The sequence below is a fragment of the Moschus berezovskii genome, chromosome 20, assembly GCF_049115385.1.
Source record: "Moschus berezovskii isolate FMDL1 chromosome 20, NW_MosBer_1.0, whole genome shotgun sequence".
Taxonomy (NCBI): domain Eukaryota; kingdom Metazoa; phylum Chordata; class Mammalia; order Artiodactyla; family Moschidae; genus Moschus; species Moschus berezovskii.
The window spans coordinates 35,138,665-35,163,777 of record NC_142479.1 but is presented as its reverse complement, the minus strand read 5'-3'; the positions used below and the strand labels follow the sequence as shown (position 1 = coordinate 35,163,777).

General features: G+C 53.7%; 1 protein-coding gene across 5 annotated transcripts in view; it reads left to right on the top strand.

Moving 5' to 3' along the window:
- The window catches only part of SMG6 (SMG6 nonsense mediated mRNA decay factor), a 200,047-nt gene that overhangs the window by 163,629 nt on the left and 11,305 nt on the right, over positions 1–25,113 (top strand). For all 5 annotated transcript variants that reach the window (XM_055403438.2, XM_055403453.2, XM_055403447.2 and 2 more), the window contains 2 exons: positions 13,949–14,125; positions 17,790–17,936. In XM_055403438.2, the coding sequence (XP_055259413.2) occupies positions 13,949–14,125; positions 17,790–17,936 (324 nt within the window). The remainder of the gene's footprint in view (positions 1–13,948; positions 14,126–17,789; positions 17,937–25,113) is intronic.

Sequence of the window (25,113 nt, the reverse complement as noted above, 5' to 3'; positions counted from 1 at the left end):
CCCCACATACGACGCAATGGTCCGCGAGCTTCTGCCCCAGGCACTGCCTCTGCTCCCGCCTTCTCTCCGTCATAATCAGAGGGGTCCAAGCAGTTCCGTCCTCATGACAAGGCAGCCTTTTCCTTGTCCTCCCAGTTATTCCAGTGGGACTTGCGACCTCTCTGGTCTCTCCCCCTTCCTTCTCCCACTTCCCTCTCTGACTGCAGCCTTTGTAAATAGATTCCTCTTTGAGGTCACTGAGGAAGGGCAGCGTGTGCCTGTTGCTGTGGTACAAGTCTCCTTTCCCTCAGAAAGCAGAGTTCCCTGGAGAGCCCCCCTCCCTTCCTCTGTTAGAAGCTCTGCTGGCAGCTTATCTACTTGAACTCGGGCATAACAGGGCAGGGAATGTTGCTGTGTGTGGAGCGGTCCAGCCAGGCGGGGGGAAGTTAACTCTCAGCTGGAGAGAGTGGGCAGTTGAAGAAGCATCCTCTGGAAAGAGCAGAAGAGAAGGAAAGGGAAAATTCTGTGAGACCTCGGTCTCTCAGCATCTCCTCCCTCAGCCTGGCCTCTCTGCTGAGAAGGAAACTATTGTTCTCTCTCTTCTCTGCCTTAATATATTGCTCCAGGATCAAGGATTGCTAGATGAACCACACACCCTGTTGCTCTCACCGTCAAAGTTTCTCAGATTGACAGATTTGTGGAGCCTGTGGGTACCTTGAAGGAGCTTTGACTTCCTTTGTCCTGTCCCCAGGCTCTCTGGTGGACTTTTTTCTCTACAGTCCATTCCCGAGTCCAAGACTGCAGAGAACTCTGGGGATACTCACGTGTGGGTTTTAACTTGGCATCCCATAGTGACATGTTTCCCATATTCATTCAGCTCATCAGCTGACCAGGTGAGGTCTTACCTGCGCTGTGTCCGGGAAAATGAAATGAGCTGAATGATAGAGCAGGTAGCCCGAGAAGGTTTTGATTTGAGTGTCACTGCTCTTGCCTGTAGCTTAGCCAAGCTCCTGTTTGGTTCCTGTTCGTCTGCATGTTGAGTTCATCAGAATTGTTTCTTTTGTTCTGGGAGTGGGCCATTGGGCTACTGCTGAGCTGGGGGCGGGCAGGGCAATATATCCTTGAGTGAAACAGACTTGCAGTAGTCCTTTCTCCAAAAATACTGTTACTTCCTAAGAGGCTACAGAATGTAATGGACTTTGGAGTAAGCCACGTGCTGTGTGCGTGCTAAGTCACTTCAGTCATGTCTGACTCTGTGCGACCCTATGGACTGCAGCATGCCAGGCTCCTCTGTCCGTGGGATTCTCCAGGCAAGAAAAGAATACTGGAGTGGGTTGCCATGCCCTCCTCCCGGGGATCTTCCTGACCCAGGGATTGAACCTACGTTTCTTGCATCTATCTCCTGCATCAGCAGGCGGGTTCTTTACCCCTAGCACCACCTGGGAAGCCCGGAGTAAGACACACTGGGTTTAAATTCCAGCTTTGCCCCTGACTGGATGTTTGTTTCCTCCGGGCTTCAGTTTCTTCTTCCTCTTTCTGTCTCCCAGGATTACTGTGATAATCAGATGAAATAGCGTACTGCCTAGCAACCATCAGCCACCACTTCATCTCCAAAACAGCTTTCCCAGTAAAATGGGCTATTTCCGCCACCGAGATGTTGTGACCCATGCAAACTGCAGAAGTAAAATGCTGACTTGGTCTGCATGCCACTGCCCTGAACCTCCTTAACGGACTTCTTGCATGCTCATGAGTTTTTGTTTCTAGAATGTGCCCTGCCCTGAGTTTGTTCAGTTTTCTTTTTCACTTGTGAGAACGTCTTTTCATGATCAATACCCAGGGGCTTTAGAATGTCTGGACGGTGGTTCTCCTGGACGGCAGGCCTGTTTCCTCAGTGGCCGCCAGAGGCAGACTGGTCCCCTGAGACCACCCTTTCTCTCTTCCCACCTTGGCTTTTCTTAAGCCACCTTTCCTAGCCTCCGCTCTGGTGAGAAGTAGTCCAGAAACCTTGTCCTCTGCCTCCTACAGGGCACACTGGCTTGGCTTGTACCCTCCCAGCGGCCTGGTGGGAGCTGCGGGGTGTCAGAGACGGCCATGGGAAAGAAACGGCTCACAGGACGAGCCCAGGGCATTCGCCAGCAGCTCCCACTGCCTGCTGGAGCCGGCTCAGTGAGCCGCTGACAAGAGTCTTCAGAACACTAAACAGGTGATTAAAACATCAGTATAAGACTTTCCAAACTTCACAGAAAGCCAAAAAACTTAGCTTGGACACCACTAGAAATTTTCCGCTCTGGAGCTTTATAAACTGGTCTGATGTTTCTTCCTCTGCTCTGTGGCCAGAGGGGAGCTCTGTGCTAATGATTCATAAAACCCTCCGAGTCTCCCTGAGGGGCCGACCATATGAGAAGAACCTGTACCATCTTTTCCCATCCAGAATTATCTCCCAGCTCTCACTGTTAGTTCAGATTCTGAATCTTCAGCCCTTCCTTCCAAAAAGGCCAAACCCAGCTCTTGGCACCATCCCCCGTGACAGAGCCAGGCTCCAGCATCAAGGTCAGTGGCAGAACCGTCTTCCTTTCCTTCCCAAGATGACTGCCCAGAGTCAGAGAAACCCCTGAAAATGGAAAGAGACCTTCGGAATCACCTGCGTCTCTGCAAACAAGATTGGGTGACTTGCCCACCATCACGCAGGAGAGCATGCAGTGAACGGCCCTCCAGTCCTGCAGCAGGTTGGCTGCCCCAGAGAAGGGCAGCAGGCCCGGGAGTTCTGTCTTCACAAGATCAGCGGCAAGAGGCTGCCCCATTTGGACTTTTTTATGACCAGCCCTTTCCCCCGCGGAGACTGTAAGAGTCTCTGGCTAAAGCCCACGAAGGGCTGGCATGGCTGGAGCACTCCGAGCAGGGGCCCATTCCCAGCCCCTCCACTTAGCAGCCACCTGAACCCGAGCACATTCCTCCTGTGTGCCTTGGTTTCGTCTGTAAAATAGAGGTTCTGACAGCACCAGCCTCGTGGGGCTGTTGTGGGGATTCGATGAGGCGCCGTGCCTGGCTGTGATGGGTAGAGCCGCACGCAGCGGGTTTTGTCTTCGTGCCTGGGAAGCTCCAGTGGTGCTCTCGCAGGAAGTGGGTCTGGTGAGGTGCTTAGAATGCTGGCCTAGGAAGTCATTTCATCTGGCTTCACATCTCATTGATTTTTTTCTCATCTCTAGTATTATTATCTGAATGTAATAGTTACTGCTTCATAGGGTGCTGAGGGTTTCTAGATTCAAGACTGCCATGAAAAATGTCAACTCTTTCTTTGTACCTTCATGAGAGTTGCATTTGAAGAGTGGACTAAACTTGTGACTGCCTCCTCTTAGTCTTCCAGCCTTTAAAGCAGTGATTCTCCAACTTCAGCGTTCCTAAGTGTTAATAACAGGAACGCTTACTTTAAGTACACATTCTGAGGCCCTGTCCCCAAAGATACTAATTTATTTAGTCCAAAGTGGAGTCCAGGAATCGGCATTTTTAACCAGTTCCCTGTGTGATTCAGTGCAGGTGGTTTTTAAAATGCTTTTTAGCACTCAGGGGTGAAGAAAGGGGAGCTAATATTTATTGAACAGCTTGTATATGCCAGGCATTTGGCTTACTTAAACCTTATCAAACTATAAATAGACTTCAGTTCACTTTAGTTATTACCCACGTTTGTCGTGTCTCCAGCCATGAGGCCCTGTGCCACTTGGGACTCAGGCCTCTAGATGTAGAACCTGAAAATGCAGCTTAAAGTGGCCTCAGGCCTCAGCCCCAAACTCAGGGAAATTCTCTTCACTGTATTTTTAATATACCGTGGGGATACTCGAGATACAGGTGTAATGTTTTTCTCTGAGCATGACATCAGTGCTTTGAAGAGAATGAGTCTCACCTCTCGCTGAGGTGTGTTGTACTTTGCCCCGGGGCAGCAGCCTGCAGTGAAGACAAGGCAGGACGTGCCCAGAGCTTGGCTTCTCGTGGTATCTTATTTCAAACTAGAAACACTGTAGTAGCCTGTCAAAAGAGAGCATCATCATTCCTTATGGAGCCTGAATCTCCATGGGAAGCACCACCCAACGCAGAAAGGAGCATCTCTGCATCTGCCCAGGGTGTCCCATTGTGCAGCACAAGGAGGGTGATTCACGGTTATACAGTGTGGCCGGCACCCCCGCCCCCACAATCATGATGGCTCCTGGAGTTGTCCTCAGGTCCCAGAGTTGCCGTCAGCCTCCCATAGTTGGCCATCCACGTCATCCCACTACCCATAGCGTATATTAGATCCAACAGATAGATTTTTCTTTAAATACTCACATACAGACACACACACATGTACAGATTACATGCCTGTCCTCAAGAGCCTTCCTTAAGAGAGAAAACAGAATAGCCTAATGGGAGAAAGATACTGCGAAGCATAAACAGATGAAATTTATGGATGTCACGAACTTGAGAAGGAAGGTGGCATTCTCAGATGACAAATGAAGGACCCAAAGAGAACTTGATAGGCTCCAATGAAAGAAGTAAATAATTGCACGAAATCCAATAGGAATAAACCTAAAATCCTACTTTATCCAGAAAGTCAGTACACTCAGCAAGTAGTATGCAGGACAACACTGAATAATGGGGTTTTTAGAGTGTGAGGAGGCCTCAGTGAAGGAATGTGATAAAGGGAAATAGTGGAGGACTTGCATGCAGTGGGGAGAGATATTATTTAGTCACATATGTGAAAACACTTTGGGGATTTGTTGATTAAAAGCTCACAGTGTGTCACTAGGGCAAAGTGGTGAACAACAGAACATGTGCTTTTTCGGCCGATTTGCAGAGTTGAGGTGTCCAGGATAGAACAGGGAGGAGCTGTGTGTTCTTTTCTCTGCTGCCAGACCATACGTGTGCACTCCCTGCGGGAGACATTCGTCTCAGTGAAAGTCTTAGTGAAAGAATCCCCAGGATGTTGAGGAGACGGTTGGAGTGAGGAGCAGTGGAGGGAAGTGGGACTGTTTAGCCTAGAGAAGGTGTAACAGAGCAGACTTCCTTCAAAAAAATTGGAGGCCAGTCAGACAGAGTAGAGTTAAGAACTTTGTTGTGGCCCCACAGAACAGAATTGGAAGCACAGGGAGGCAAATCTGGGCTTGAAAGTGATAGACATTTCCTCTAATGAGAACAGTCCCGAGGTGGAATAGTTTCCCTAGAAGGGAACGAACCCCCTTGTAGACTGCGGACAGTAATGGACCTCTCATGCAGCATGGTCAGGACTGAAAGTTAATAGGAAAAAGAATCTGTTAAGTAGGTCATAAGAAAAATTACTTATATGTGTCTTCAACATGAAGCAATAATGGTTTTAAGAGGATCTTGAGTCCTCTGCACCTGACATAGACAGGAAAGGGTTGGCTCACTGGGAGACATAGCGGGGGTTCCAGGGAGGCTCTGAGTGACTGCTGGCTCACTTTGTGGTGTCAGTACAGGTGTGGAGGGCTCCCCATGCTGTTGGAGAAGAGGAGGAGGACATGGAGGCCTAGCCCGTAGGTGCTGGAGAGGCATCTGGGGATTTGAAAGAGGTCAGTGCCAGGTTACTGTGGGATCCCTCCGTGGCCTGAAAGTTTTGTGAAGTCAAGGACTGCATCTACTTCATTCTGTCTTTTTAAAACCATGTGTGGTTTGTTTTTGTTTTGTTTTTAATATTTATTTATTTGACTTCCCTGGGTCTTAGTTGTGGCACTCAGGATCTTCGGTCTTCTTAATGGCATGCAATATCTTGTAGTTGCAGCATGTGGGATCTAGTTCCCTGACCAGGGATCAAACCTGGGCCCCCTGCAATGGGAATGTGGAGTCTTAGCTACCGGACCGCCCAGAAAGTCCTGCCTTATTCTCTTCTTGCCTAAAATGCCTGGCGTGATCCCTGTCACATATCAGAGCCTTAGGGAAAATGTGTGAGCAGTGGGCTGGCAGGCTGGACGATAACTTCTTGAAAGAGTTTGTATCACACTTAAAGGAAGGTGAGGGAATGAATTGATTGCATGAAAGTAAAGGCCTGTAGGTCGAGGCAGTTTGGGGAGTCATCTTTAGTCTCAGAGGTGCCAGGGGGCAAATGGCATGCAGGGGAATGTTGAACAGGGGTACCTGGAGTTGGGGGTTAGGGAGAAACAGAGAGGAGATGTCTGGTGGGGAGGCCTCGCACGGACCGTGGGGAGCGTTGAGAGAGACGGGGATTTCACCTGGTACCAAGGCTGAGCCCAAAGGATTTGTCCCTCCTGACTTCTTCGGGATCTCCGCCTGAAAGGGATAAAGGAGCATGTGCCCAGTCTCTACGAAAGGCTTTTGCTTCTTCCCAGGCTTCCTCCTCCTCTTCCCTTGAAGGAGAAGAGAAATGAGAATTCTGCCCTTTTGGGTGCTGTCAGTCACTGGTGGGGCAGGTGTCTCTCTCCTGGGAACTTGATTCACCTGCTCTGAATGTGCCCCACCCCCTTCTGCTGAATCCTCATGGTCTGCAATGGGGCCTCGTCCACACAGTAGGCACTTAGTAAGCATCTGTGGAGCTGAGTGGTGATTGGGTGTGTTGAATGCTGCAGGTCTCAGCATTTGTCCCCACACACACAAATAAAACCAGAAGCAAACTGGGTAATGGAGCCTGCACACGAACCCAAGGGCTGATGCTGGCTGTCTGGAAGGCAAAGAGGCAAGTGGCTCAGAGCAACCAGAGCTCCAGATATGTGCTTCTGGCCCAGAACTAACCGGCAGTGTAGAAGTCGACTGCATGTGGATATTTGCAGACTGAGACAGACTCAGGCCTTTCCTCCCCAGGGGCTGAGCTTGTAGCCTCCCCTGCTGGTTCAGTGAGTGAGGGCCCCAGCGCCGGAGCTCCAGGTTTCAGAGCAGCTGAAGCCAGCCAGACCTGAAAGGCTTGTGTTGGCAGTGCCAGTATCCGCCCAGCCCCTGCCAGTGCGGGTGGCTGCTCTCAGAGCCTCTGCAGGGGAAGCCGATTGGACTGAAGCCCAAGCTACTGCTGCCTATAGCTTGCTCCCTGCAACGCGCTCACTGTTGAGAATGTACCTTGCTCATACAGTCAGAGCTTAGAGCTCCAGGGGGAAAAAAAAAGTAGTTTCTTTCCACGAGGGAACAGTTCGAGAAGAGCCAGCTGTCCTCTACCCAGGAGAGCCAGGACTCTTCTCTCGCTTTGTTTAGAATGTCCAAGCTCAGGAAATTCAGGTGGGTAGAAATTGTTTTTCTTGTGTCGAGAGACCTGGAGCAAGGATGCAGCTTGTCTCCTGTAAGGAGGATATCATTAACAGAGGCAGATCTGCCACCTACACCCCCGTCGAAGGGGGCCAGTGGGTTAAGGCAGCTGTGATTCACCACAGGACCTTATTTGTGATGTGTGCATTAGTGCCACGCTTGTCCTAAAGCCCCGGCCCTGTGAGCCCCTCTGGAGTCCCTTAGAATGTACGCAGGCCTGTGGTTAGGTCCCAAGTCCTTGTAGACAGCAGGAAGAGGACCACTGCAGAAAGGCTGGCCCTTCCCTCCACCAGGTGCCTTGTCCAGTCAACTGGATCCAACACCTCAGCTCGAAATAAACTGTTTCAGCAGCTTCAGCTGCTCGGTGAGCATTCCAGGGCCTTTCCCCTCAGCGCTGGGCCGTGTGCCCTTGCCTCTGAGCCTGGCTTTCACACGTCTCCGTGGTGTCAGAGAGTCTCCCTCCTCTGAGCACAGCAGGGCAGCACAGAAGAAAAAGCAGAACAGGCACTCATGTATTTAGCACTTTCTGAGCCCAGGTACCTTGCTGGATATTTGAGATGCATTATTTCTCTCAAACAGCTTTGAGCCAGGATTCAGAGACATTGAGTAACTTGCCTAAGGACACACAGCTGCTGCTGCTGCTGCTGCTAAGTCACTGTGTGACCCCATAGACGGAAGCCCACCAGGCTCCCCTGTCCCTGGGATTCTCCAGGCAAGAACACTGGAGTGGGTTGCCATTTCCTTCTCCAATGTGTGAAAGTGAAAAGTGAAAGTGAAGTCGCACACAGCTAGAAAGTGTCAATCAGCACTTGAATTTAGACCTCTAACTATGAAGCCCAGGCTCTTGACCAAGCTGCTGTATAAACTCAACTTGCCTTTTCCCAAAATGGATCTGTTTTTCCTTCTGTACTTACTTTCTTGCCACCAGTGTACGTTCCACTTCTCCTCTGTTCTCCCACCTCTCCTCCCAGTGTGAACATAATCTCCGTCTCCCCTACCCTTACCAAGTCTTCCCACCTGACCATTTGCCAGTTCCCACCCACCCATCTCTAGGAAACTTAAGGCCAGTGCACGCACACACACGCACGCGCACACACATGTACAAAGTGGGGGAGGTATGGGTGGGGCTAGCTGGCTGCCATTCACTCTGAACAGGCATCTGTGCCTTGCCAGCTGATTGGTAATGGCCCGCGTTGCCTTCACAAAGAAGAAAACACAGCTGTTGGGACCAGACACGTGGAATGGTGTGGCTGCTGCGGGGTGGGTTTGCCCGATGATGTGAGCATTTCGCCTTGTGACCCGTCGACCCCTCAGCTGGCACAGACCAACCATAGCACTAGGGCTGGCTGAGTCTGGACACTGGGATCAAAAAAGACTGAGGGCCAGGCCTGTGCTGGAAGCAGTGGGGTCCTGCTGCAGCAGGGATGGGGAGCAAGTGACCCGCTGACCGAGTGGAGGCCCTGGGACAGGATACATGGGGCTTGTCAGGATCCGTGTCTGGCACAAGGATCCAGACCTTTTCTCCTTGTCCACTTTCTTATTCAGCACCTGCCAGGTTCTTCCCTCCTCTCCCCTCTGACCTGTGACCCTCTCTCACAGTGCAGTACTCATCTGTCCTGATTCAGCTGGACTGGGAGTGTCTGTCTCCCCCTCATCGTGAGCGACTGCCTCGGCCTTCAGAGGGATTGTGCATCCTCAAAGCCAGTTTCCCTCCCCTAGGAACGTGAATAACCCCTTTCCTCTGTCCCCCCAGCTCCAGAGGATTCCCTGTGTCTGAACTTTCATTGGCAGGCCTCTTCTCAGGCTGACCCACCCTCGGCCACTGAAGAATCATCCTTCCAGGATGACCGACCCACCCCTCGGTCTCCCGTGAGGATGAGTCGTCTTATCACTAGAGGTTCTCAGTTTGTGAAAACACTGTAGTCTGAGTTCAGTTTCTTGTAGCCAATCATGCAGGCTTGGCTCATTAAAGATGATAATTAACCCATTGCTAATTGACCTCAGCAGCCAGCTGGGCGGGCCTGTGTTTTACCAGCCTTGGTCGTGGATTTATAGGCTATGTTAAGATTTCTTAATAATCTCAGCAAGGCTTCACTTTTCTGTCTGCATCTTATTTGCTCTAAGGACATTCTGTGAAATTAACAAGCTATAAAGTTTGATTGAAGGTTTCAACAAATGTGAAAGTAATTGGCTCCATTTAGAGAAACAAGAAAAATAACCTGTAAACTTGAATTTGTAGGGGAAAACCCGTGTGATTTTTCTCTGTAACCAGAGGAGCAGTAGCAAGCAAGACTTTTTAAAACCAGAAAAGAAGAAAAAAAAAAAAAAAAGAACTGGCTGATAGAGCGAGTTTAAATTCTGACCGCCCCAAACCAAAAGTTTAGAAAAAGAAGTTTTGCAAAATGTAGCAAGCCGCTGCAGTGTCTGTGCCTTCCAGGAGGCCTGTCTGGAGAGAACGGGGGCCCAATAAAGATGCAGCGAACCCCTCATTCAGTGGAGTTTGCGTCCAGAGGCCTGGTTCAGCTCTCTGACCCCTCCTCCTCTTCCCTGGCTGGATCAGGGCTGTTCCCCTTCCCTGGCTGGTGTTAAGTCTCACAACTTAACATCCATCTGTGGTACCTGCTGCTCAGTTCCTCGTCTCTCCCTCTCCCTCCACCACCTTCCATAAGACAGCTTAGATCTCTTTTTCTGTTCCTTCAAGCAGGGCACCTCTGCGCCGGCTGCGCTAATGCTCTGCCGCGTGGCCATGGAGACTCACTGGTTTTCAGAGAACACCATTCGTTCTCTGCTCATCCACCACCCCACTCAAGATATGCCCCAGACTGCCTTCCTTCTTCTCTCTTTACCCTGGCGGTTTCTTCCTGCTTTCCTCAGAACCTCAGCTTCCTCCGGGCACCAGCCTCTGCTTACCACATGCACGCTCACAGTATCTCTCTGGAAGGAACTGAGCCCGGGACAGGCCAGGCTCCCATATCGCCCAGCCACATCTCACTTTCAGTTTTCCTTTCTGCCGGGTTCTTTGCGTGTGGACCTGATCCGGGTGATAGCTGGAGCCCTGAAGCTCGAGGTTTCAGTTCCCACCGGCGGGGCACACTGCCCCAGACGGCCTTCAGGGGAGGGGAAGGGGCTTTCTCTGGGTGCCCTTCTTTGAGCCCTTCCCTGACCCAGAGCCCCAGTTTCCTGTCCTTCTTTCTTTTGAAATTTTATTTATTTTTGGTTGTGCTGGGTCTTCGTTGCTGCGCGGGCGTCTCTCTAGTTGCACTAGCGGGGGCTACTCTTCCTTGTGGTGCGCAGGCCTCTCATGGCGGTGGCTTCTCTTGAGAGCCCCAGTCTCCTTTCAGAGCTGACTGGAGTGAGACATGAGAGGCATTTTGTCCAGTAACTTTGGAGTTCCTTGTGGTCTCCTGCACCGTGAGTCCCTCCAGGAAGACGATGACTGCCCCTAGGAAGGTGCAGGTCTCAGGTTCCCCAGGTCTCAGATTCCCTGGATGTTCCCTGGCCACCAGGCCTTTTCCTCACCTCCAGCCCTGGTCCAGCCAGCCCCACCTGTTAACAGCCCAGATCTTTCTCCTCTAGAGAATCTAGAATTTGCCCAGAGCTACAATGTACATACCATTTACATTCTCTGTTTTTCATTGATATAGAATGGAAAAATGTACTCACGAACAGAGCTATTGTGGGGATTATGTCATAGACTGCATCTGGGCTCCTTCCTTTCTGAGTGGGGAGCCCAACTTTAACCCCTCTCCTACCAGGAAATCCTCCTTGGCCAGACAAAGCTCACCTTGGAGTTGGCTCTTTGTGGGTGGTTTAAAGGGCTTCTTCTGTTGTGACAGCCCTTTTTATCCACATTTAAACTTTTCTTGCCCAACTCAAGTCCTGGAGGCTTTGTATAGGAGGAGCCTACCCTGCTGGGCTGTTCCCTCCTGCCTGAAAGCAGAAGGCTTCAGCAGACAAGCAGTGGGCTGGAGACCGAAGGTGTCTCTGGGCCCCCGGACAAGCCCTGGACTTTCTGCCTCTCAGAGTTCCCAGCTCCTTGATCGCTCCAGCCCCACTCCTTACCCCCGCAGTGCACTCTGAAACCTAAGGAGACTATGCAGCCGTGGCTCTCCTCCCCCGTAGTTGGATCACGAAGGCGAGAACACCCTTCCAAAAGGCTGGGTGACTTTTCTGTCTCTAAACTTGCAGAACTCTTTTCTATACCCCACTTAGAGACCCCATTGGATCAGAGCTCCTTTGAGAATCATCCAGGAGTTTTTTTGCCTTCGGGGAGGAACTGATGGCCACAGCAGACAGAATCCCCCAGAAGCCAGGTTCCTTCCAAACAGAGTGAAAACTAAAGTGGGAGTGGGGGTGGAGCAGGGGCTGGGGAAGGGAGGTGACGCTGCTGCTGTGTGTGTGTCCACGTAGATGACAGTTACCCGCGATCCTCTGGGGATGTGCCGTGGGCCGGCTCAGGATGTCTGCACCCCTGGAAATCCCCGTCTCCAGGAGCCCCACGTCCACACATGTGGCCTTTCTCCCTCTTGGCCGGGAATCCTGCTTTGTTCCCCAGCCTCTCAGCATGCCCTCCGGCCCATGCCCTAACAGCAGGAATTGTCCGGCCCGCCTGTCACCACACATACCCCCGGGCACACTCTCATCTCCTGGGCAGGTTTCAGCTGCACGCTCAGCAGGAGCGCCATTGTACCCCTCACCCCAGGGTGATGCCAGGGACCACCGTCAGGTTTTTCCTCTGTCCTTCTCTCCTTCACCGCCCCCCCCCATTCAGTGACAGCAGCCTCACACCGAAAAGGAAAGTCCTGGCTCCGTTACATAATTCTCCATAGTGCAAGCAGTAGCTGGGGCAGAAGGTCAGAGGTCACAGTGGGGTCAGGTGGCTGACACACACTGTAACGACAAGGTGGTTAAAATTAGACCACAGAGAGGAAACTGGCAGTCTTGTGGAAATGCAGAAGTTTCCTCTGCAAGTGAGAGGCTGGGGATGCAGGGAGGCCGCTGTGCGTGCTGGCTGCCAGGCTATTACTCATTTCAGCTCTGTTCTTTAATGCCTCTTAGCCCCTGCTTCTGTATTTCTAGCCTTCCTCATCCCATGTGTGAAGACATGCGATGGAACCCACGGTGACCTGCCCTGGCCCGGCATGCACTTCTTCCCTCCTTGGAAGCACAGGACTAGGCACCCTAAGCTCATGACAGCTATGCTTCCCTCAGCCATTCCCGGGTAGCTGAGCACCTTTCAGGCCAGCCTCCCAGGTGGTCGAGGTATTCAGCCTGCGATTCAGGCCTCAGTTGCTGCCCAGGCCGTTGGTGGGGCCAGCAGAGGCGCTGTCAGGGCTGACAGCTGTGTGCGGTCAGCCTCCCCTGACCACCTGGCTGCCAGAGTGGTGCTCGTCTCCACCAGCTCCTGGCAGACTTGGATCATGACTGCCTCATCTCTCCCTCTGATACCCAGCCAGGCTTCCCTGCACCTCTCAGCCCTTCCCATGGACCTCCCAAATGCCCTGCTTGTCCCTGGCACGCCTTGCCAGAGAAGTGCGAGATGTAATCTCTGCCACCAGGGGGTCGGGGTTTATTATCCAGGCAAGGGCGGTAACAGACACACCTGTGCAGCACTGAGCAAACAGTCTAAGACAGTCTCCAGGTTAGTTACTGTACTGGGCGAAGCAGCCAGGGCAGTCCCTGTCACGTGATAGGATGGGAGGCATGGGGTTGGTGGCAGGTGGGGGGCCGGAGCCATGATCATGGAGGGGCTGCCACCTCGCAGCATATTTGACCACTGCAGTGTTTCCTTATGGGAATGGCCTTCACTACTTGTGAGCTCCAGATCCAATGGGGGCCCCTCTCCTCCCTTGGTGAGTGCCCTCCCAGAAGGGAGGAGAGGACCCCAGAGGCCAGGGAGGAAGAAAAGGGCACGAGAAGGTGCAAAGCAGGTGGGTTTGCAGGTTTCGCAGGAGAAGGACCCCAGGCAGGGTGACTATGGAAACTTTGTCTTAGCCACTTACAAATGTGATGATTGCTCAAGACACTGATTTCATTTCAGCTAAATCAGCCCCAGCTTCCCTGACAGCACTGGCTTGTGTGCTGATGTGGCCACATGGGAGTGGGACAGCCCAAACCCCTGGAGAAGCAGAGCTTGGTGGAACACCCTGCTCCCACCTGCTTTGCTTGTCTCCCTTCTCCTGACAACAGTTCCCTGCCGGACCCCCGTCTCCTGAGCAGGAGAAGCTCTTAGGTGGGGCAGGAACCTGTCAGGGGAAACCTGAAATGATCTGGCTGAAATGAAACAGCCAAGAAAGCCCTCATCATTCATTTCTCACTCAGGCTGGAAGTTCTCCCCTCGGGAGTCGGGTGAGAGTGGAGCTGGGAGCAGACTGGAGAGCGGCGGTGACAGTACCAGGACACCGAGTTCTGTGACCATCAGCATCCTGCCCTGCACCCCTCCCTCTATCCAGCCAGATACCATATCAGGACTTAAGTCAAAGAGAGGCAAAACCCCAGAGGACAGCGGCCATTGGTGCTGCGGTTGTCCGCTGCCCTAGAGATGGCCTGAGGGGAGATGGTGACTCAAGGATCTTGGCATTTGGCCTCACCTCACATACACACGCTCCCGCCCACTCTCCACGCACCCCCACCACCCAGATGACACATTTCTCGGGTGCCCCGGAGCCTCCAGTCAATGTCTCTCATCTTCCCTTTCAGAAAGTGCTGTTTTTCTTCTCTCTCTCTCGCCCCGTAGGTTATTGCAGCCGACTGCAAAAGGGTCACAGTGCTGAAGTATTTTCTGGAAGCCCTTTGTGGACAAGAAGAGCCTCTGCTGGCATTCAAGGGTGGAAAATATGTGTCAGTGGCACCCGTCCCAGACACCATGGGAAAGGAAATGGGAAGCCAAGAGGGAAAACAACTGGAAGATGAGGTACAATGCGGGAAGAGCCCGCCATGGCCAAGGGACGACTCCCCCCAGCCCCGCGCTGCCCAGGGCTCAGCACTGACCCCTGGTTATTTATGAACACCCAGAGCAGCGGCGATGCCGACGTGACCGGCCGGCTCATCAGGAGCGCACTCTGCTGGTGCCCCTTCCTGCCAGTCCCACCCCAGTGCCTCCATCTCGCTCTGCTACGAGTTCCAGATGCTTCTTTTTAATGTTGCATTGGAGGAGAAGGGCGGGAAGAAAGAGTTTAATAATGTGCAGCTCTGGAGGCTTAGGGAAGGGGGTCGGGGGGGTGGGGAGTGTTAGGGTTCAGGCCGAGGATCAAGTTTATGGATGTGTGGAGCCCAGCGCAGCACAGGCCCAAACTGCAGCCTCCAGCACACGTACAGGAAGAGCTGACATTGCTGGCCCCGTGTGGAAAATCACCCCCTCCCTCGCTGCCTCCCGCCCTCCCTCCTGCACATCCTGATGTGATTAAGGAGTCCTCCTCTTGTTTGTTTGCCCTTGGTTGTTCCTGTAGCCCTTGTCCCACTCCAGACTGTGTGTGTGTGCGCATGTGTGTGCACCAGCCCGAGTGCCCACCCCTGCCAGACCCTACTGGTGTTTGCCTCGCCATGCATGTAGGCTTCTTTCTGGGGGTGACTGTTACTGCAGTTCTGTGTGCAGGGGGTTTGTGTGTCAGCTTGAGTTGAACACTGCTGCCAGCTGCCTCGCCGTCAGTGGGTTGTGAGTCGATGTGAGGTGGGACACTGTGGGTGCGTGGGTGCGTTTACTGCTGCTGCCCGCTGCCCTGCTGTGTGTCTGGGTGTGGGTGACTATCTGCTTGGGGTGCACACAGAGCCCACTTTGCCTGATACTCATCTCTTCCCTCGTCTTTGCCCCCCACCCGCCAGTGTTAGAGGCAGGAGAAGGCTTAGGTGGGAAGGAACGTGGAACTCAAGGAGGGGACGGAAGCAACTGCAGCCAGAGGCCAGGTCAGCCGTCGGCCAGCACAGTCATTTGGCCTGCGGCGGTCTCTAGCGCCCGGTGGAGCAGGGCGGGGTTCGGGGATGAAATCAGCAGCAGGCCCGGGAAGCCAGATGTCAGCTGGAAGCTGTCGCTGGTGATCTGAGGCAGTGATAGAGTGGCCACCTTTGCTTCAGAGTCTTCAGAGCAGCACAGTCTTGGACAGGCTTCATTGGAATAGCTGGAGAACCCCACCCCACCCCTGATGACACAGGGCTCCACTTCCAGGCGAGAGGTGGTTCCAGGGATGAAGCTGAGCCCATGATTCCAGGCCCTCCAGATGAAACCTGGGCAGGGAGTAACGGGAAAGAATGAGCTGTCAGTATGGGAGGAGCCAGTGGGCTTGCTAAAGCCACTGGGGTGTCCAGGCTCTGGGCAGGGCAGAGCAGTGCCACCCAAGCCCTGGGCACCGTGGAGGGAAGCCTGGGCGGGTTAGCACCCCAGTGGGCTCTCTCACCCATGTTTTAAGGCTGAAGCAGGCAGTTGAAAGTGAGCAAGGTAGCTCTCCAGGGTACTGCAGGAGATGTCCCCTGGCCCCAGGAGCCTGCCGGACCAGATCCAGGGAGGCAGACAAGCCCAGAGGGAGGGCTCCTCCCCTCTCACAAGGAACAGTCCAGGTTCTGGCCCCAGATCTTGGCTGTGCCACACTGTCTCCCTCCTTCTAAGGCTTCTTGACCAGACAAAGGTTGTGACCCACACCGTGCTGCCCACTTCTTCCTTTTCCCACGAGCCTCCTGGGTTCCTTTGTGTTAGTGGCCCCTGGGAAACCCTGCTTACCCTGGTCTGTGTAATTTCACAACCCTGCACTTCCCCGTTTGGTGTGAGAGCTGAGCCAACCTCAGACAAGCCTCGCTGACCCTCTTTTGACCTCAGTCAGGCTCAGTGCGAGCCCCATGATAACCCTGTGTATCGCTGATCAGAGCAGGCAGGGGCATTGTCTCCCACAGTCTGGCCAGGGACCTGACTCCACTCACCCCGTCCAGGTTAACCCCTAAGACAGGAAGTAAATGTGCAGAGAGAGCCTTCCTCCTTCCCAAGCCCTGGGCCACCCTGGAAGTGGGTGACACTGCGGGAGCCTGCAGATTGTCAGATGAGTAGTGACTGCGGACAGTACCCCAGACCCCTGAGACCGCTTAGGTTAGTGGCAGTTCTGAGATCTCATCCAGTAGCCCCATCCTGAGATCTCGTCCCTCTCCACCCTGTAAGACTGAGTCACTTAAGGTGATCAAGAGAGCTGTTTATTCAGACATCATTCTTCATGAGCAGAACAGAGTCCATTTCCTTAAGGATGCTGCTGACACACCTGACTCCCCACCCCTCAATTCTCCTCCTAAGACAAAGCACTGCCTACACACTGACACACTGCTAACCACTTTCCTCAGTGTGTCCATCGGAATGCCTTCGCAATGGGCAGTTAGAGGTAGCCTGTGTTGAGCAGGATCCCTGTGGGCCTGTGGGAGCACAGCTGGGCCGCTGAGGCTGGCCTTGAGCTCCATCTAGGTCTGGGGCCGCACCTGCACCGCTGGGGGTCGTTGGTAGAAGCGCAGACTTTGGAATCAGATTCACTAAGGTTTGAATCCGTGGTCTGCCCGCTTGCTTGCCTCGTAACCCTGAGCAAATTGTTTAACTCTCTAGAACTCCATTTGTTCGTTTATTAACTAGGGGTGATGATAGCATCCATTCACAGGCTGTTGTATTAAATTAGTTATTAATATGTGAAAAACGCTTAGCTGGGTACCTGGCTTCATAGTAAGCACTCAGTAAATGACAGCTGTTACTGTCATAATCATCATCATTATCCAGTTATCATTCAGACCCAGGAATCTTCTGCTCAGCTACCCCGTGCTAACGCTGTCCCTCCAAGGGAGCTCTCTTGGGCAGCTGCATGTTCTCCACTGACCAAGGCCAAGAGTGAGGGAGTGAGAAGTGGAGCCCAGGACCACCCGGGGAGTAGTGGCCTCTAAGAGCCGAGGCTGCAAGCAGGGAGGTGCCATCCCTGGGGAAGGCGCCTCTAGCCTGGCAGGAGACTCCTTAAACTAGCCCGCCTTCTCCCAGTCTGTCCCAGCCCCTGGAGGGCAGCTGTACAAGGTTGTGTCATGTGAATTCCTGTCATGGGGCCCCTAGCCCTCACACCGCCAGCCTGTGGTCTTAAAAAGAAACCAGGGCAAGGTCCGCTGAGCTGCAGCATCTGCTCCCTGACGCCGTCTGGGGCGAGGGCGCATCCACGCCCAGCTCTCCCAGCTGTTGGCCAGAGTGATTCCTATCAGATCATTAGCATGAATTACACTTCAGTTGGGTGGTTTAACTTTCTCTGTCGTTTTCCCCTTTGGTGAATTTCAAAATGAAAATAGGCCCAAAGTTTGATGTTTGGAGTATGTGCAAAGAAGAAAGGGCTGTGACTGTAGGCATGGACGTAGATAGAGTGTGGATCTGTGAGTGTGCAAGAGGAGGACCCTGGAGTGCACAGCAGAGCCAGGGAAAACGTGACACTTCCCTGAGCCGAGGGGAGCACACACCTTGGGGCCCTGTGCAGGGAATGGTCAGAGAAGCCCGAGTTGAGATGCGGGAGGGACCAAAGGGTGGGTCTGGTCAGTGCTGTGGGCTCACGGTCTCCTCTCTCTCCTGACGTGCGCCCCCACCGAAGGAGGAGGACGTGGTGATTGAAGACTTTGAGGAAGACTCTGAGGCCGAAGGCAGTGGGGGTGAGGACGACATCAGGGAGCTTCGGGCCAAGAAGCTGGCTCTGGCCAGGAAGATAGCGGAGCAGCAGCGTCGCCAGGAGAAGATCCAGGTGGGGCCCGGCCAGGCACGCGGTTCTGGTGTGGGTGGTGGTCTGCCCAGGGCCCAGGGGAGATGGGAGTAGGGGTGAGCAGGACCCTCTCGCTGGAACCTGACTGGTTCCGCCACCTGTGTTCTTCCTCCGCCGCTCAATTCTGTTTCAGCGCCTGCAGTCCCCCTCCTCCTGGGATCCAAGGCAGGGTCAGGTTCTTCTCCCAAGAATCTGCTGAAAGCTCCTCCCCCTGTGATGCCGCACAGACCCGACCTTTCACACAGTTTCGGGGGTTTCCCAGTTCCCCTGAGCCTCGTGCAGACACTCCTGGAGAAACCAAGGTTCTCTATTGAGAACACCTGTTCTTGGGGGTGAGCTGGTATCATGGCCACAGTCTGCATGCACGTATTCCCGCTGTAATAGCCGAGCCCCTCTGGATAGGACACACTAAACCCTTCAGAGAGGAACTACTCCGTCTCCACACCAGGATTCTCACATCAGCGGTCCTGTCGTGGACCCATACTGTCCCTTCCCACAAACTTTTCCTTACGGTTCTCCCAGGTCCAGCTCTTGTGCTGGAAGCTCACTTCCTCTTATCTGTTCCTCTTATCTGTCAGGGCAGACGGGGGAAGGGCCAGCCACGCTCCTGCTTTAAGATTAGCTGCACACGTGGGGAAGTGCCAGCCCTCTTCAGAGGTATCTGTCTTCAACCCTCTCTTCACCCACCTCTGGCCTTTGGCATGGAGCGTAGTACGTGTGGTCAGGCTGACCTGATCAGACTAGGCTCCACCACTTACCAACCATGTGTCTTCGGGCACATGGTTTAACTCCTCCGAACCAGTTTCCTCATTTGCACAATGAAAGTAGTGACAGCACCTCCCTCATGGAATGGCCATGAGGCCTATAGGAGCGGGTGCACGGAAGGCCCCAGCACAGCACACGGTATGCAGGGTGTGCTCGCGGCACGCCAAGGGCTGACGGCAGACTGGTGGTCCATCGGACAGAGCCCTGCCTTGGGAAGAGCTCTGTCTGTTGGGATCCGTGGGCCTTTAGACATATGTACCAGTCAACCAGTTGGAATTAAGCATGTGGTACCTCTATAGCATCACCGTCACGGTGGTATGGCCACTGCCTCCCTCTTTCCGTGATCTCTGTAAATCTCTGTCCTGGCCCTCAGAGCTTCGTCCTCAGGATGTCTTTCTTCCTGACCTGAGGCTCTTTTCTTCCTCACCATCAGTCGTCCCAAAAGTTGTCTCCATACCACCACCTCCATGTCTTGACTCTCACCCCAACAGTCATAGAGTCAATTGTATCAGAGGTCCCCAAGTACCTGTCTTTGTTGGTTCTTCATCATGCTTGACTTGCCTGTGGCTTTGGGCCCAGAAGCCACCTCTCTCCAGCTCACAAGGAACCCTCGTATTCTGTCTGTTGACCACACCAACCTCCTGGGCTTCCAGACCATCATTCTTTACTTGGTCTCCTCCTTCCTTTCTCTTACTTCTTAGTCGCAACATGCAGAGTTGACACTCAGCAGATATTTTAGTTCAGTGGGTTCATGAATGATACCAAAAAGAGCGTCATCTTTTTTTTTTTAAGTTTTTAAAATTATTTACTGTTACGCTTTGGCTGTGCTGGGTCTTCGTTGCTCAGTTTGGGCTTTCTCTAGCTGTGGCGAGTGGGGGCTACTGTCTTCACTGTGGTTTTCAGGCTTCTCCTGGCAGTAGCTTCTCTTGTGGAAGAGCACAGGCTCTAGGGCATGGCTCAGTAGTTTTGGTTCACAGGCTTAGTTGCCCCGCAGCATGTGAGATCTTCCTGAATCAGGGATCAAACCCATGTTCCCTGCTTTCGCAGGTGGATTCTTAACCACTAAACTATCAAGGAAGTCTGAGAGCATCATCTTAAAGTTCCTCACTGGCTTTTAAGCCCTCATGTCTGCTTTTTAAATTTTTTATTTTTTAGTTTTATTTATTTATATTTGGCTGTGCTGGGTATTCATTGCTCCACAGGGGTTTCCTCTAGTTGCAGCGAGTGGGGGCTGCTCTCTAGTTGGGCGGCACGGATTTCTCATTGTTGTGGAGCAGGGGCTCCAGGGCGTGCAGGCTTTAGCAGAGGTGGCACATGGACTTAGCAGCTGCGGCTCCCGGGCTCTAGAGCACAGACTCAGCAGTTGTGATGCACAGGCTTAATTGCTCCACAGTATGTGGGATCTTCCTGGCCCAAGGATTGAACCCATGTCCCCTGCACTGTCAGACAAATTCTTTACCACTGAGCCACCAGGGAGGCCCCCTCGTGTCTAATTTCTTATCAGATCCTGTCTGTTCACTCATTCATGGCCTCCTCTCCTCTCCCTTCCCATCGCCACAGCTGCTGCTCTAGCCCAGGGATTGACTAGATTGGAGCCAGCAACCCTGCACTGCATGTCTGACGGGGTCCTATTTACCTTGGAGTCTGTGAATGGCAGCTCCTGGAGTTGGGGGACCGGGTCTGTGAGCCAGGCTTACTGCCTGCAGTGCGTCATTATACACAATTTCATCATTCCCTTCCCAAAAGAGCCACTCCCCTGCCCAGGAATCATCAGCACCTCTGCTTGGCTAATAAAGTTGAATTCCTTACTGTAGCATCTGAGGCTGTTCCCAGTCTGTTTTCCCAGCCTCTTCTCCCATTCCCCGTGAGCCCTCACAAGGTGTGTTGTGGGATGTTGGGCAAATGTTTTGACTTCCTCGAGCCCATTTCCTCACCTGTCAGACAAAAGTGGTGACAGCATCTCCCTCAGAAGACAGTGCACGCGAAGTGCCCGTCCATCCAGACACTCTGGCCCTGCTGCCTGGACAGCACCAACCCTGCTTCCGCGCACCATCCCCAGACAGCGTTCCCCTTCCCCACACTCACGTCTTGGTTCCTGCTGCTCCCTCAAGCCCAAGTACCCTTTTTTCTGCTCCACATTTCCTATTACCTGTTGAAATTCTATTCTTCCTTCAGTCCCCAGACGAAACCCCATCTCCCCAGTGAAGCCTTCCCTGACTCCCCCCAGGAGGCATTCATCTCTCTGCTCAGTGTTCCTGTGGCACTGATTTATACTTCACTTGTGAAACGTATATCGCGTCTCATATTACACTTATTGCTGGGCTTGTTCCCCCGCCGCACCGTGAACTCTTTGGAATCAGGTCCTGCGTCTTCCGCTCAGTGTGGTAAGCAGAGCTGAGCACCTACTAGGCTGGTTACAAGGGGACATGGGGGCGAATCAAGAAAGTCCCGCCCCAGAGTGTCCACTGGCACAGAGAAGCCAGTGATGTGACGTGGGAGCGAGCCCTGTTACCAAAGGGGAGTGCCAGCCGCTGGAGGAGCACGTGCCGAGGGGACCTGGCCTTATCCTGAGCGCCATGGGCAACCCGGCCTCACCAGTGACAAGGGGTACCTGACAGCGGGTCTTGTGTGGGACCTGACTTCCGGGGCCTGTGGCTGCTCCTGCCTGGGGAGCCCGTCTGGCCCATCGGCTCGGGTCCAGGCACCAAGGGCCTGCTGCAGGCTGTCAGGCTGGGTGACTGGGGCCCCTTTAAGAGCAGGCCCCACATGCGCCGCTGCTGGCGGCCTGCCTCCTGTCAGCCCTCTTCCTCCAGCCTCATGGCCACAGGAGGATTTCTCAGCAGAGAAAAAATTCCCCCCTTCCCTTCTCCCTGCCCCCCTTTAATGCCCGGGGCCCTTCACTTCCATAATTCTTCATTTTCCAGCCTTGAACGTAAGCCAGACACATCTGTCTGGCCATATGCGTGAACCCTGGAGTCTGTGCCGAGGTGGCTGTAAAACAGGGCCGGTGAAGGCCCTTCTGGGAGAGCACACACATGTGTGTGCCCTCGGGCCATTGGCTCCCTGCCCAGAACTACGGGGCTGCAGCGCTCCAAACCCATGTTAACCTTTTCTTATTTTTCCTCTTTTTGTTTAATTTAAGGGGGGAAAATCCCAAGGAAAAGGTATAAATTGTCCTGGGAGTTGGGGAGAGGCTCCTAGCTGGAGAGGCCATTATTGTTGGCAGGTACCTGGTCACACTAATACAATAAGGAAGAGAGGAGCATCGGGTGAATTAAGATTGGGGAGATGGGCTGTAAATTACACGGCTCCGAACCCCCTCCGTCTCTAGGGGTGTTAACCAAGAGGTGTAAGGCAGGTCCCCAGCTCCCAGCGCCTTTTACAGATGCAGCAAAACAGGAACCACACATGTTTGGGGAAGGGGATATGAAGATGGGGTTTGAAAAAACCCTCCCGGCCCCCATGCTGGCTGTAAAGTCCAACTGAGATCTGGGGCCGGAGCCACACCCCCGCTTCTCCGCTCCCACCTAGACCCCTGGGCCTGCACTCAGCTGCGGGTTGGGGGGAGGCGAGGCCTGGCCTCCTCCGCAGCCTGTCCCTCCCCGCTTCCGGCGTTGCACAGAGGCTGGTGAGTGGGGCCGGCTGGAGGTCAGGAAAGGGGTGTGGGCAGCTCTCAGGACCTGTGCAGCTGGAGCCTCGGCGCCCAGGCTGGACCCTGGACGCTGGGGGCCAAGTCCGCCCACCCAGGGAGGGCTTCGAGACCGCCCTCTCGGCTCAGCCCAGCCTTCGCCCATTGCCTAAGACGGCTCTGCGTCTTGCCCTGGTTGTGCCCACCTTGCTGCCTTCTGCCGAGTTCCTTTTGTTCCCATTGCCCTTCTTGGGAGGTGTCAGAGACCAGAGCAGGGGACCTGGTTTGTCTGGGAAATTGGTCAGAAGTGTTTCATTCCTAACCAGGCCCCCAGGGCAAAGCAGTCACTGAAAGTCCTCCTCCGGGCTCGAGGCGTGGCCTCTTGGCACCTCACCCTGGCCCTGTGAATCCCCCGCCTCCTCTCTGCCTCCACGAGGCTCTGCTGTGATTTGTGCTGCTGTCGGGCGGGGTCAGGTTTCCTGAGCAGTTGCAAACATCCCACCTGAAACATAACAGGCTCTTCCTCTGGCCACAGCTATTGTTTCCCTCGGCGTTATGGCCACAGCCTTGCTCCGTAGCCAGCAATGACATGTGTTCTGAAAATAGCTTTGCTCCCCTGTCCCCTTCCCGCCCACCCACCCTCCTGAAGATGCGGTCACTCCTTTGTGACGGCCCCAGGAGTTTCATGCTAAATATAGCTGCAGCCCATTCACACTGCCACCCAGCTGCGGGGGCGGCGCTGTGGAACAATGGGGCATGCACAGAGCCCCCACACCTGTATGGAATCCAGCGGAAGGCGGACACTCAGCCCTGGCTCCTAACTGTCGGAGACAGGGCGGGAGCCAGCGCACTACCCGGCCAAGGGCACGTTCACGCCAGGACAGGAAGGCACAGCAGCCCGTGGAGCTGGGCAAACGCCCATCCCAGAGTTCACTTCAGCTACTCGCATCTCTCTGGCTCCTGCAGCATCCACAGGGGGCTGTCCTCCTGAGAAAGGTCAGGCTTTTCAGGCAAAATACCCTTGGGCTGCTGCTTGGAGCAAGCCCAGGGTTGGCATGCTTGGCCCTGCCACTTCATGTCCATCTTGAAAGGGCAGCAAGAAGTAGCGGGCAAGTCATCATAATTATAACCCTGAAAGAGACGGCAAGTAGATGTTAAGCTCTGTGGTACCGACTCTGGATATTCAGAGAAGGGATCCTCAGCAGAAATGTTCCCATGAGCAACCCCCCCACAATGAAGATGCTAAGGGAAGCCAGTGACCCAGGCTGCTTTGTGGAACAGATGCAGAATCTGCACCCGTGGGTTTCTGCAGCTCAAGAAGAAAATGGCTGGGAGTTCCCTGGTGATCCAGTGGATAAGACTCTAAGCCTCCACTTCAGGGGGCGTGGGTTCAATCCCTGGTTGGGGGACTAAGATCCCACATGCCGCACAGTGTATCCCCCCCGCAAAAAAAGAATGTCTGCCTGTAATGTCGGTTGTTATCACACCAGCTTTTCCTATTTTATATTTCATTTCCATTTTTCCAGTTTTTTTTTTTTTTAAATACCTCCAGTTACCTTTAAATAGTTAAATATTCCACATAACCTTAGTTAAAGCAAAAAGGAACCACCAGGAGCTCCGAGACTCTTGTGACCGAGGCCGGCAGCTCACCGGCTCACCGTCCCAGCGCTGCTGCCCGTGGCTGCCCCAGAGAGTCCCCCCAACCAGACATAGAAAAGGTGAAAAATGGAGTCGGGCAGGAAGAACGGAAACTGAAATCGGTTGTTACTAATATCAGGCATCTAGCTAGATACTTTCAGACCCAGGATGAGCGTGGAAATTCGCTGTGTTACCACACTTGTCATTTCTGGTGAAGACATTGGTCTGGCCAGAGAGGCCTTGGGATCAACAGTCCCATCAGCCTGTGGCTGCAGTCCCTGTGGAGCCCTGAGCAGAAGGCAGGCCTGCTCTTGACCTGGCGCTGCTCTGTGACCCGAGTTCCTCCAGTTCCACGACTCCCGTGTGAACTGATGGCGGTACCTTTATTTGAAACTCTCCGTGTCTCAATTTCTAAAAGGGTCAGCCTCCCCCAGTCATCCCCAGCACGTCGAAGGAGGAACTTAACCTGTGAGGGAGCCCTTGCTGGGGACCCCGGCCCTGTAACTTCCTCCTCAGATGTTGCTGTGGACCAGCCCCCTCCCAGGTCCCCCCCAGCCTGCTCCAGGATGCCTCCGGGCTTCAGAGAAAGTCAGTTACTGAGCACCTTCAGACACAGAGTTAAGATCTTTCCTTCTTCACACTGGATGACTTCATGGTCCCTGTTGCCCCTGGTCTGATCCAGCATGTCCACACTTTCCCTAGGGTTCCCAGCTCCACATCAGACGACCACTGCAGCCCAGCCTTCGCTGCAGCGAGAAGGGTTCCTAAGGACCTCTCCTTCCGGGTCAGCACACTTGACTCCGGGCCAGGGCCAGTCTGTCTGAATCACAACATTCCAGTTGCGCCCCCCTCACCCCCACCAGAGGCTTCTGCAGCTTTTTGCTCATACAAACAAAAATAAATCTCACTACCGGCCTCTGAACTCCGCAGCAGCATGCTTCCCCCTCTCCCCGAGCGTCCCATGGCTCTGAGTGGGGACTTGGCACTCGCCCCACCGACATCACTTTTTCACTCCCTGCGCATCCTGTGTCCTTCTCTCACCGTGCGACCCAGGGATCAGAGTGGGACGTGACGGCCGGCACAGGCGCCGTGCACAGCTGCCAGGAATCTGACGGGTAAAATCTGGAA